Source organism: Lepisosteus platostomus, chromosome 21 (assembly GCF_059453375.1).
Source record: "Lepisosteus platostomus isolate fLepPlt1 chromosome 21, fLepPlt1.hap1, whole genome shotgun sequence".
Lineage (NCBI taxonomy): Eukaryota > Metazoa > Chordata > Actinopteri > Semionotiformes > Lepisosteidae > Lepisosteus > Lepisosteus platostomus.
Genome location: NC_142631.1, coordinates 17,258,671 through 17,272,007, shown reverse-complemented (window position 1 = coordinate 17,272,007; position 13,337 = coordinate 17,258,671). Strand labels below are relative to the sequence as shown.

Here is a 13,337-nt window from a genome sequence, read left to right as displayed (position 1 = left end):
TTCTATTGTTCATATATGATTATAAAACACGTATTTCAAAAATTGTAAATATAGTGGGATGCGATAATATCAGTCTCTATCAGTGAGTTTTGAATAGTTGTGAAAGTTTTTCCAAACAAGTATGACTTCATTTCCCAGTTATTGCTTCTCTTTGACAAGACCAGTGCTTCCTAGGTCTCATTACTGCTGCTACCGGTTGGCGTTTTTATATTCTTGTCGCAATTATCATAATTCAAAAAAGACTAAAAAAAATAGATACCGGTTCGTTTTCTGGCCTCGCAAGAACAGAACACACCAGATCTGACTTGTTTTCCAGAGAGCTCGGTGTTTTTGTAACAAGAAAAAAAAAAAACAGCGGTTGATATCCTGAACTGACAGTTCATCACTTATTAGACTTTTCCAGGTAGCTCAGTATAGCTATATTTTGTCTTAGTTCAGAAAAACATCAGGAGTCAGCCTGGGTCGTCAATACACTCAGACACTTCAGTGAGCCCTGCAGCACTTAAATGGCAATCAGCATACAGGCTGCAGGTCTGGGGAAAGTTTAGCTTTTCAGAGACTCTCTCTCTGCTGCTGTAGGTTTGTTAGAAAAGCTCCAAAGTGCTGTAATTTCCAGTCTACTGCCTGCCTGGACTGCAGATGTCATTAGTTATGCATATTGGATGTGACATCATGGCTGTCAAGGTGTGATCTTTGCGCCCCCATGTCCTCTCAGCATAGCTCCAGCCTGGCCCTAAGGGTTTAAATATGCTTCTTGCTGGTGTCGCTGCTGTCTGAGCTGTGAGCGCCCTCTGCATCCTGGTAGACAAACAGAGACTGAAAGCCTCAACGATGGCACGGAAGACACTCTCGAAGTTGCTTTCTTTAGCACGCCTCTTCTGCTAATTACTGTAGCATGTCAGTGCATGACAGATCTGTCTAGGTTACAATTAAACGCTTGCACGTTTTACGTAACACAATGTACACAGACACGAATGCGGTGAGGTGTGTTGAGTCACATGGTCCGAGATGTGTGGATCTTAGTGCTTGAATAAAAAGGACTGCGAAATGTGGTTTCAACAGTTCAAAGCTGGGATGTACAGCATGGTATTCCAGTAGTTGCAAAAGCAGGAAAGGAAGGTTGTGTGGTGTAGTGATCAGAAATGCCAACCTTCTGGAACTCCTCCATCTCTGTTGGGGTTGATTCGCCCATACACAAAGTCTTGGCCTGGCAGTGAGAATCCTCTTGGACGGCTTCTTCCCAGCTCGCTCTAGAGAAAAATAACAAAACCATTTTAGAAAAACACTACCGCATAAAACTAACAATAGCGAAACATTTCATCTACTTCGAAGCGATCTGATTCAAATAGGAATTCCCATCATTTTCTTCAGTTTCATGTCAATTTTCCTTTCAAAACCAAACTATTTTATTTCATTTCTGCCTGTAAATTATTCTCAACTCATTTTGACACACATAGTACTGCACATCTTCACATATACACACAAATAACCAATGGTAGCTACTAGAAATCTCAGAGTATTGTTTTAAAAAAAGTCAAATTTCAAGATGTCTAAATGGGTTAATCTCTCAGCATAACAACTGTTTATTGACATTCATTTGTTTAGTGGAGAGAGTATGAGGAACAAACCAGCTACATTCTCAATTTAAATACATGAAAGCACTAATTCCCATTAAACATTAAATATGATGCTAAAATTATTTTTAATGAATGGCAGTTTATTAAATAAATATTAACACATTTCAAGACAATCACATATTTCTAGAGTGGTTTGTTTAACTCTATCCCTTAGTTTAGTAATTGTAACAATTGTAATTTATTTGTTTGAAAATGTTAACTGAAAATAGTCTGTCAAAACTGCTTGGCTGGTATGACGTTTGTATCAAGATTATAGTGTGATCGCCAGGATTAGTTCAGAGAGGGGGAAGGTGTTTCCTGATATGAAGAGTTTCATTTACTGTCTGATATAATTGAGTAAAACTGAAGGAGGAGGATTCCCAGCTACATGAATTACCACTGAATTACCATTCTGATCGAGGTTGAATTTTTTTAAAAAAAACTGCACAGTTTAAAAAGACAAAGCAGTAAGGAAAAAAAAACAATTCAAACAATAAAAATGACATATGAGAAGGAAGAATTCAGCATATTACATTACCTTAAGAGTGTACTTTTGATCTATAGTCCCTTTTAATGAAATTTGTAACACTGGGTACCGTATCAAGATGTCAGTCATGGTGCAGTGTGTAAGGCAATGGTTCTCTTAATGATGTATGATTTGCAGCAAGATGAAATGATTGTAGATGATACCCTGATTTGTTGGAAGGCAAGCCTTTATCTGGTTTAATGGAACAAGTAATAAATAAAGTATAGATATCCTTCAAGTCAAGTCTTGCTTTAGTAGTGCTTTTGATAATACATTGACACACATACAGTACATCTCTCAGTATCAAGATACACACATTACATGGAAGATTCATTGACACATGGTTAGACATGATACCCCTGGTGACTTAAAGAGATCTATAGGAAATTTAACTCTAACGCTATTTTTTTTTTGGCTGTTTTAATATTGTACAAATTAAATTAGTATGCTCTGATATTATAAACAAAGCAGCATAACCACACAGATTTCCTTTTACAAAGTTCAGATGGGTTTCAAGCAGATGGCGATAACTCTAGTGGTGTCGAAGCTTTCACACTGTCGCCTGCAGAAGATCGCTGCAAGCCTTTTGATATCAGGTTTTAAGACGCGTTTTGTTGTCCTGAGCGTCTTTTTCCAGCTCTAATTGCTGGAGAAATTTTAATCTCGGGCGTATTGTGGCAGAGGGGAATGTTTAAAAGGGCACCAGGAAAAAACTGTGGGCTGCCAGTCAAAAGGCTCGTCCGCCTGCCTTTCCCGTTTGCCTTTGAGTTTCCATGAGGGATAAAAAGCCAGGGCAAGGAAAAAGCCATGGCGTACATACAAAGAAGAGATTATGTAAGCCAAAAAAAACCCTTTATATTCTCATTTACCGATTATCTGTTCTTTTATTGTGTCTTAATTAACCAGCCGTAGGCCTCCGCAGAAAAGAGGGGCCCTGAGACGAGAATAGGGTGTTTGAAGAGCGGTGCAGGAATGGTCAACAGGACACTGGAGGCCTCCTCGAGCTGGCTAAGAAGGGGAGGCCTGTAAATAATTCAGAGAGAATTACAAAGAGGCAGAAAATGAGGGGACATAATCATTCCCCGCATCATGATCTCCACGCTCACTTTATTTCTTCTTGTTCTATTTTCTGCGCCGTCTTGTGTACATTTCGGATTTTCGGAGTTGCTGGGATTAGTTGACCCCTGTGGTCCATCGCTGCAGCTCCCCAAACATCGCCCCCACCCCACACACACACACACACACACACACATCAGGTGGGAGTTCTGTCTTCGGAGCTTAGCGCATTTCTACTGGTTCCCAGGCGTGTCTCACTAGAGCCGTGCCCAACCCGACATAAGACTGTGCACCTCCACTTCGGAAGCCAGCCAGCAGGCATTTGTCATCTCTATAAACTATTTAACCACACTAGAACCACTTACCGATAGAAAATAAAACAAAAAAAATCGGTGTGAATGGAAAACGGTGACGCCGTGACAGTTTCTGACAAGTCATATAAATTTCATTGAAAAAATGCCTTTTAAAATATGAAGGCCGTTTTAATATTGATTTTTTTCCCCCCAGAACCTTTGTAAAAAAAAAAAACCCAACAACTTATGACACCAATAAAAAAAAATCCATTGGAATCTTGTTTCATCATGACATTAATAGTAATGAGACGAATATCAAAACGATCCCTTGGTTACTGTTAGATAACAGACAATGGTTTCTGCTTTTCAGCACATGAAATGTGCTTAGCGGACTGCCTCAGTAACAGACAGGGCTTTCCCACAGGGATTTTGTCGTCTTTCCCAGAACTAGAACATTCACAGACAGACAAATGTATATTTAATTCCATTACAGCACGCCGTTATTTTCGCCACGTGATGGTCTGCTCGTTTCTTGATTTTCCTGTTCACCTTGCCTCCCCCTGCTTCTAGAACTTGTCAGATGAAGTGATTGCCTAACCCCCTACCCCTACCAGTGGCACTCTGCTATTCTCATTTGCATTTACACGCCCTCGCTGTGCTGCTCCAGAGCTGCCGAGATTGATCTAGAGCGCGACTGCGTGTTTTATTGCTTGTCAGGCTCACCCGGGCGCTGGGCGCGCAGGAACACAAGTTGCATCTCAATAGCAGGAAGAGGAAAGAGGCAGAGGGCAGGCCAGGCGAAGGTGTGGCGCTCGTGTGTACTTTCCCTTTCAGGACCACACTCCACATATTAAAGCACATTGTAACCTGCTGCAGGAATGCTCGTTAAGTCTGTACTGAGTGTTTCTCTTAAATCATTTCTAAATCAGGTGTACAGTGCAAGCCAAAAAGCTGAAAATATGAGGGATAAAACACCTAAGGTGCCAAAGAGATCTGAAGGCCGCAAAGTTTCATACTACCGTTCACCTCTTTTTTTAACTGAACTGAAATTGTGTCTGAGGGAAAACTGCTGCTTTGCTAATGTGGCCTCGTGGTACATCTTTCACTTTTATTAACTGTTTATGAAACAGCTGGTTGAAGAGTTTCCTTGGATTTAAGGGATGAGAACCCCAAAAAGCAAAGAGCTCAAAGCACAAGGATTGTTTTTAAAGAAAAAGAAACCAGGGTAAAATGAAAAGAATGCAGACTTAATGCAGGAATTCCCAAATCCATAGCTTAGGATCTGGAATCCAGATAGTTTTCAGGGTCTCTTTAAATTGCCAGTAGCTTAAAGCCTCCGAAGTAAGTTAAATTTATCCAATGTAACCATACTTAGATGGTTTTACCAATCTTCTAGGTGCAAAGCTAGTTATAATTTAAACATAATTATTTAAACATTCAAAACACGACTTTAGACTAAAATCTTATGCGGTCATGGCATAGATATTCACAGGCATAAGAACCTCAACACCTCCAAAGACAGAGGTCTTTAATGTAAAAATGAACAGCAATGGGATAAAAATGTAAGTGATGTGCTGTTCAGTGAAGTGTTGCAAGTCTAGGCATCTTCCATTCAGAAGGCCTTGTAATGCTTGTGGATATTATTATGCAAAGCAGTGAGATGCTTAACAAAACGCTGATAATTAAACAAAAAATGTTTTGGGAAGTGTCACACTTCAGCACATGCATATGGGACTGAACACATGGTAAACCATATGCCATTGAACAGTAAACATCAGCTTGGGGAAGGATTCCTGCAGGAAAATAATTTGCCCATGAGGACTGGAAGATAATGTAGCTATGCAGGCAGCACAAGGAAACTGGGTGGAAGTCTAAAAAATTGTAGACAGAAGTCAGTGATGTAAAATATTGTAACTCAGTGAACCTGGCCACCTACATGTAGATAAAGTACAAGGACACTAAACCACTGAACTAAGCCAATGGGGTGCCATTTGGACAAAAAATGAGAGATCAGGGTTTACCAAGTAGAACTGTGGGACTAGGAATGTACCCTTTTGTGCAAAACCAAGGTTTTAGCCTACTGTTTAAAGCAAACACATTATGTAAGAGCAGGACTAGGGTTAAGCACTAAGAATGGAACACAGGCACAGCAGTGAAGCAGCGAATCTGTAGGCAGTAAAGTCACCTTTATTCTGCAAGCCCAGAGCTGGTGGAGCTAGAGGGGTACTATATCATCGTCTTGTTGTGTCTTAGACCTTGAGCTTAAGAACTGGATTTTCACATGAGAAGCCTTTTTAACCGACCAGGCTGTATCCTCCCCCTGTATAAATCCACCGTCTCCCTGAAGAAATGAAGTGTAATCCTCTTTTTAGGGAAATGAATGAGCGCTTAGCCGATACGCTGGCTCAGTCTGCAGGCAGCTTAAAAGGCGCTTGCTGCGCGATCCTTTTACACAAACTCTGGGATAAACACTCTGCAGAAGAATAATTAGAAGATAATGGGAAGTAATGCTCCCCGATCTGTCTGATTAATTATCTGCTGGCTCTGCAGCATAGCGCCATCTGGCGCCTGAGCAAGAGACAACAGTTTGACTGGCATCTCAGAGACGCGAAGCTTAAGGATAATCTTGTATAACTCTATCCACCAACAGCCCCAGCATGGTGCGTGTGTGTGTGCATGCCTCCGAGTGTGTGAGAGAGAAGGTGCTGTGTTGTGTTAGGGATAATGTGAATTTACTCTCCTTTACTGCAACCTATGGGCTGTTTGTGTCCATGCTGTGCCATTGCTATTACAGGGGGACCTGAACAAACTCGGCACTTTGCTCATCTTAAGGGCTCAGGATTCCAGTAAACTGAAACAGAAGAGTAGCTCTGAACCCCCCCTGGTGTCCTCTGAATTTAATAAGGCCCACTATTGTGTTGAACCTGCATATATTAATTACTAACATTTGCTAACGTTTCAGACTACTTATTGGCATTGCCTGCCAAAACACGACGTGAAGATCTTTTCTTTTTAATATTTACAGATACTTATATATTTGTTTGTATTCTCAAAAGTTACCACTGAGCATCTCAAACGCTTCAATATGTCACAGACCATAAGAGAATATTATTTACTCTTCTAATCTATTAAGAAACCACTGAGAAATCCCAAATTGAAAGATAATTTTTCAGGTTTGGTTAAAACTTCAGTTCTTGTAAGCCTGGGATTCACATTCCACTGAGTGCAAGATTTTAAGAAAATACATATTTATATTTTAGCATCACCGCTTTAAAAATAACACTATTTATGTAGAAAAAATTGTCCTCAGTGAATGGAAAAATAAAAGAGTTAGTAAATTTGCACAGCGAGGCTTTAGCAATTAGCTTGGACAAAGGTCCAGCAGTCCTACTTTATCACCCTCTCGTCTTTCCTGACACTAATCTTACACTCTCTCCTCACCCTGGTTTCCCCCCTCTCCTATCTGCATGCCACCTCTAACTCCCCCCACCCAACTCTTCTAATTCTCTCCTTCCCTCCTCAACCTGGCTGTTTATTGAGATGCTAACTCTCTTTATGAAAGCCTAATCCTGCAGCATCGGGGATAATTTATGAAGCATTTACATTAAGAAGGGCGGCTAATTGGGAGCATGTGTCTCCATAAGCCTCAGCAACACCAGCTAACTGCAGATGAGGCTGGCGGAGATTCTGTGCATGGTGTTGGGTTACTTTTTTTACTTTATTTTCTTTAAATTTAATTTGCATTTCATTTTTTTTTTGCACTGATTTATTTTCATCCCAGAAAAGTCTTTGGGCTTGAAACCGATAAGAATGGCTGTGAATGGAATATTGTCTTGAATGTATCGTATGCTTCTTGTGCCATATGTGTTGCATGTATGAAGGAGGTTGCAGGTGTAATTAAGGGTTAGACAGATACGGTAAATTAAATGCATCTGTTTCAGTGTTGTGCCTTTCTCCGTGTTCCACTTTTTAAATATGATATTAAAAAGGATGAGATCCACTGGATATTTCATTGCTAATTCATAGAAAACATGAAAATGCCTGTATTACTTTTCTCAAAATCCGGTCTCGCATCCAGGAGTTTGATTTCATAAATGGCATGAACATTTACAGCAATAATAATAAACATTTAACAATAAAAGCTAATGTTTACAAGAAACTACGCAAGACTGAGGACAATGCATCTGTTAACTTTGAGTTTATTTCAAGAAGTAAATTGCACATAAAGTTCCTTATTCGTGCACTGTGATGATCCTGCTATGATGAAGTGAGATGGGCTGTGTAGCTGACAGGCTCTGACTGAATCTGTGACAAGAGGTACCTGCTATATCTTTGTGCACACTCATTTACAGTATCTCATCCTTGCCATGAGACTAGCAGTATGAGAGCAGCTCCATATGTGTTCTAATTTACATTGAGCCATTTATTATTATTTTATTGTTATGGGTCTTTGTCTGGCATTACTTGTACCTGGACTGGTCACATCTGGCTTCTATTAATAATGAGGCTGACTGATCCACAGTGGAGAGAGTGGGGAAATAAAGGAGCGCATTTTAATCCTAAAACAAAGCCATACTTCTTTCAAGGTGTGAGGAGGTGCAGTAACGATGGGGTGAAATTGTGTACAAATATAGCAGAAACAAAGGACATACATACTAAGCGGAATGCTTGGCCTGAGGTAATATTAACTTACTAATAGAGACAAAATTAATACCGTAGGAATGGACATTGCAAAGTACTGACACTGGCTACACAAAGTGCCCCAAACGGAAAAAGACAACTCAGAACATTATTTTTGAGTGATTATCACGGCACGTTTCCTAAATAGTAACTATGCGCTGAGCATACAGAACGTTTCAAGCAAAGGCGGGTACAATAAAGATGGTCGTTTCAAAAGGAAGGCATCTGGATGAATGACAAGTAATGGACTTTCAGCATTTATTATCTGGACATTGGCTTGGTTGTTTTTTCCCAGTTTAAACGGTCCCCAGATGACTTTTTTTTTTTCCTCCCTAAGATATGACCATTTCTTGATTTTTTTTCTATCCAGGTTTTTACGTACAGCACTTGGGCTCCCCGAGCTGCTCCTAGGCGTGTCTCAGTATCTGCGGCCCCGTCACCCAGGCGGCGTGCTGGAGCAGCGAGAGCCTGTTAATCAGGGTGAATAAAGTGACCAGGACTAAAGCGCAGACAGGCTGATCCGCGACGGGCCCCATTGTGGGTGCACACGGTGACAGAAGCGGTAAATCTGCTGCCCTGATCTCTCGTTTAGGAGCCAGGAGGGAATAAAGCCATGAAAATGGGATTTATTTAGCATGCCTCATCAAAAGGGAATTAACAGAGTTTGGGGGGTGGAGGGGGTGGGGCTCATAACTGTAGCCCAGAGACAATACAAAAGCAATTCACAAATTAGGATGTGCATAGATTGAGTGAGTACCACTTGCCTCCTGCTAAAGCAATCTTTGCAGTTTTTCTGAGTTCATTGTGGGAGGCCAACGCTTTGTCCCATGCACCCCTGCAGTGTGGTCCAGTGTCTCACTCACTCCTTCCTGCTCTAAATTATTGGCACCGTCAAGTCTACTGATCATAATCATGCCCCCGGATACAGCAAAGCAGACCAACTCATGAACAGAAAGAACTCGAGACGAACCCAACACGGCTGAATGCGATTTCGCTTCAGAAATGCAAGGGAGTCTTCTTTCACCTCTAATCACAATTTGCACTTAAAAAAGTAAAACAAATATTGCCTTTCAAACCACTGCTGTGTTCATTCTTTCCTGCCTCACAGCCTGAGCGTACTCAAACAAAACAAATGTGCTGAAGACTTTGATTTAAAGGAACAGCCACACAAACTGTCATTAAAACGCTGTAAAGGTTTGACTTTGAGATTCACATGTACGTGGTTTTCAGCTGTTACATCATTTTCTGGTTTTGTTCTTCATTTTTTGAGGCAGTATCTTTGCTTATCAAATATAATAATGAGGAATAGGTAATGTATAACTGGCAAGCAATCAAGAGGCAAAAGTGTAAAATAAAAACAGCCAATGCACCGTAAAAGATTACACATCATTTCAAATTATGAAACAACTGGGAAAGAAGGAAACTAATTTTCACAGCACGCAAAAGACCTATACAATATGAATTTTCTGCAGAAGCAGACATACTGGTTTGATTAAATCAATGTATCAGGATCCAGTAGTTTCAGATGATGAAAAGCTACACATCAGAGTACTTCTCTTCAGTTATGGTTCAAAGGTTAAAGACAAATGATCCAATAATAATTAATTATTTCATGTTTTTGTGCTGTGAATCTTACGTATAAGACAATTCCATCTATTCTGGATTATCTTTCACTTGGTGAAGGCGGGGGGGAATTGAGCAGTTTGTATCAGCACAGCATGAAGCTGTGTGTTTGTTGTACAGTGCTGCACAATCAGCACAGTTAATTGCAAACAATCATCTGACTTACAGACTAATCGGGAAAAGGATTTGTCATACTAAGCGAGCAGATATTGCTGCTAACATAAATGTAATTAAAATAAAAGTATATATTAGGCACAAGTTGGAAAAATACCCTTCTCTGAAAGGACTGTGTGTATGTCTTTAGTGTTTCGAGTCCGTGCACAACCTCTGCCCCAGTGTGTGATATCTCCTCTGGTCTGCCCTGCGCTGAGTCTCCTGCCCCGCTCCTCCGCAACGCACCAGCGTTTCAGGGACTCGGCACAATCCCCGGGAGGGCCAACCCCGCGTGCAAGAACACGGGTACGAGAAACAAACATCATCAGTAACCTGTCCGCCACAGACGCCACACACCTCCCGCCCACCCCCCACCCCCCCACCAGGGCTGCTGGCTCCAATCCATCTGCGGCGGCCCACAGCACCATCATTGCCGAGGCACATTACCATGATTTATAGCTCCCTCCGCTGCCGAAAACCAATAGATCAGCGCAGGGAGGGGAGGGGGTGGGGGGGAAAGGGAAGGATTGCTACAGCCCGGAGAAAAACCCACTGATGATGAAGTGCTCTGTGGCACTGCAGAAACACGAACCTGCAAGCCACCTCTTGTTTAGTGTTTTCCTGTCTCGGCTTCCGCTACCATTAAAACCGACGTTCCCTCTTTCAGAGCCGCAGCGCAGATGAACAGCGGATTAGAGGATTTCTGACCATGGCTGAACCATTACTGGTAACAGCCTGTCAATGAGGCCTTTGCGAGAATCACAACCACATGTAATGTTCATATCAACACTTCCCCTTTAAGGTCATACTGATTTCTTTGTAACAGTATCTTAAAAGTCTGTACCGGCAAGTGTCCTCGTCAGATTTACACACATTTGAAGACTAAACGGTTTTATGCTTTTTTTTGTGCACTCTTTTGCATTCTCTGGAGTGAAAGAAAACATTATTTCCAGTACGTTAAGACGACTGCTCATATAATCACTGCAATAAATGTTTCATTTCATTTGAATTGAGACAGAAACAATCTTACACAGTGTGGACAGGACAATTAATTTCCTGCTGTCAAATATGGGATTTGTACATCTATATATCTCTAAATAACAGCAATATAAATAATGCCGTTATATTTATCTCATTAATATGGCAAATTAATGTGTAAGACAGCAGTTCAAGTCCACTCCAAATTTCTAGCATATATCTAGGTCAACACAGAGTCTGGGTCAACCACTTAGTGAGGGAGATAACAGACAGAAATATTGCACAATTTTAAAAACAAAAAAGTCAGAATGAAAGGGAAAAAGAAAAAAAAAAACAGATGACACCTCTATTGTACCAGGGTATGTGCCTAGCAAAATGGAAAACAAAAAAGAATAAAAAAAATCCTTTATCCAACAGGGGGATAGCAGCCCTCTCTTGATTATCATAGTTATTTAAATACAGTAATCTCATTTTCAGCATTAGCCAAAGGGGCGTGAAAAAAATAACTGAAAGGAAAGAGACTGGGGGGGGAAGGAACGCACAGATTTTCTTTTTCTTTTTTTTTCCAACAGGAGGGATGTTGGGGGGGGGGGGTTAATATGAAATGAAATCTTGCAACAAAAGGGGAAAAAAAGACGCAAGCTGCCTCATTCTTTTTCTCTTCCAGTCCAGTGCAGGAGTTGATGAAGTTTAAATGAAGCAGAATTAGGAGATCAAGAAGACACAGAATGCTGACAATATCTGTAACTCCCTGGGAGCCTCCCCAGCCAGCCTAAACCAAGGGCGGTTCAGAAGAGGCCAGTCGCGCTCGGGGAAATTGAGAAAGGGAAAAGGGAGGAGGGTGGCATGGGGTTGAACGAGGCAGCCTAAATGTGATAATCTCCAATCACGTCTAACATCAATTCTGACAAGGCTCCTGTTAATGAGCTCAGTCAATCAAGCGTGCTAGGTGTCTTTTTCGGTGTTGTTTTCTACTTCTTCCTCTTGTTCCCAGATTTAATCCCCTCTCACTCCAGCTAGTTGGAGCTCAGCATCGAAAAAAGCCCATTAAACAGGCTTCTCTGCTCTTGTCTATCTAAATGCTAACTACATGGGGGGAGAGGGAGGGCAGGAGGGGTGGCTGGAATGGGATGTGCTCTTTTTCATCACGGGGGCTAATCTCGGAATGATTTTGTCTCCACAAGCAGGTGGAATGAGAAAATCGCAAATTCGCATCTGCTGGAGAAGGATCATATCTGGGAGCGGGATCTGTAAAAGGGTATTGAAGTGAAACAAAGAAATACTTTCTTGTACTTCCGTTGAATAACTTATTACACCTTCCAAACTCACACTAAGAAAGTAATCTTCTCTTTATTTCACCAGGAGGAATTCCTGGGATGCTACAGTAAGCAAAATCACAGTGAGTGTTCCAGGGCACATTTATATTTACTGCTTGGTGCTGTAATTAAATATTTTATATTTATATTCATAAAATGACTTCCGTGGGACAAGGGCTCTGGACAGACCGAATGGGGCAGCAGCTCAGAACAGATTGAATGTGCCTACGTTTTCTTCTGTCTTTTAATGAAGTCTTAAAGAAAGTTATGGGTCACCTTGAAAAGAGATTCTCCTTTTCTTCTTGAAAAGGTTCTTCGATAATTCTGTCTTTCTGTCTTTTTACTACTTCCTATGTATAATTACTCCCAACCCCTTCCGTTTCTAATGTATTAACCTCTATAATAAATAGCATTATGAAAATAGGTATTTCTTTACAATTATTTCTATTATGTTTTACTTTTATGACAGGGCCTACTCATTTTCACTCCACCAACACACATATATACTGTATATAAAGCCAAACGCAAGAATAAAAGATATGTCTGATTTTCTATTTTGGTGTTGGTAGCATAAATGTCTGTATCATACTTTAAGTTATTTGATTTCATTGTGGAACAGCACCATATCCATTTTAAGCTTTATGTTGTAAGCAGATCATCTTCACTGCATGATAATCAAACGCACAAGCATGTATACATACTGTACTTGTGCTAGGTACGGGGCGCCACCATTAATATTCCATTTTTTGAACCAGTCCTGACATGTCTCAGTTGCAGCAGGATATCCTGTGTATTTACTCTTACACTGTAGATTTTTTTATACACGTTGTCCTTTTATGTTTTCTGTACGGCAGCCCCTGGGAGAACAGCTGTGCTAGCGCTCTTCTCCATATATAAATTGACCACATTTTACTGGGAGAAAAGGCCCAATAAAAATGCCTTGTTATGCTCAAGGTGGAGTGGTTCTAGAAATCTTACCACTCCAAAGACGTGTGTGTGGAGCAGTCCTTTAAGACACCGAAATCCCAGTAAAAGCCTCCCTCGCTCAAAGGAATTAAACATAAATTTACAATGAAACTACATTAACTCTAAACAG

The 13,337-nt window shown here is 40.8% G+C and overlaps 1 protein-coding gene across 2 annotated transcripts in view; it reads right to left on the bottom strand.

Moving 5' to 3' along the window:
• cfap77 (cilia and flagella associated protein 77) overlaps positions 1-13,337 on the bottom strand; it is a 39,303-nt gene that overhangs the window by 18,219 nt on the left and 7,747 nt on the right. For both annotated transcript variants that reach the window (XM_088614772.1, XM_088614771.1), the window contains exon 3: positions 1,151-1,250. In XM_088614772.1, the coding sequence (XP_088470898.1) occupies positions 1,151-1,250 (100 nt within the window). The remainder of the gene's footprint in view (positions 1-1,150; positions 1,251-13,337) is intronic.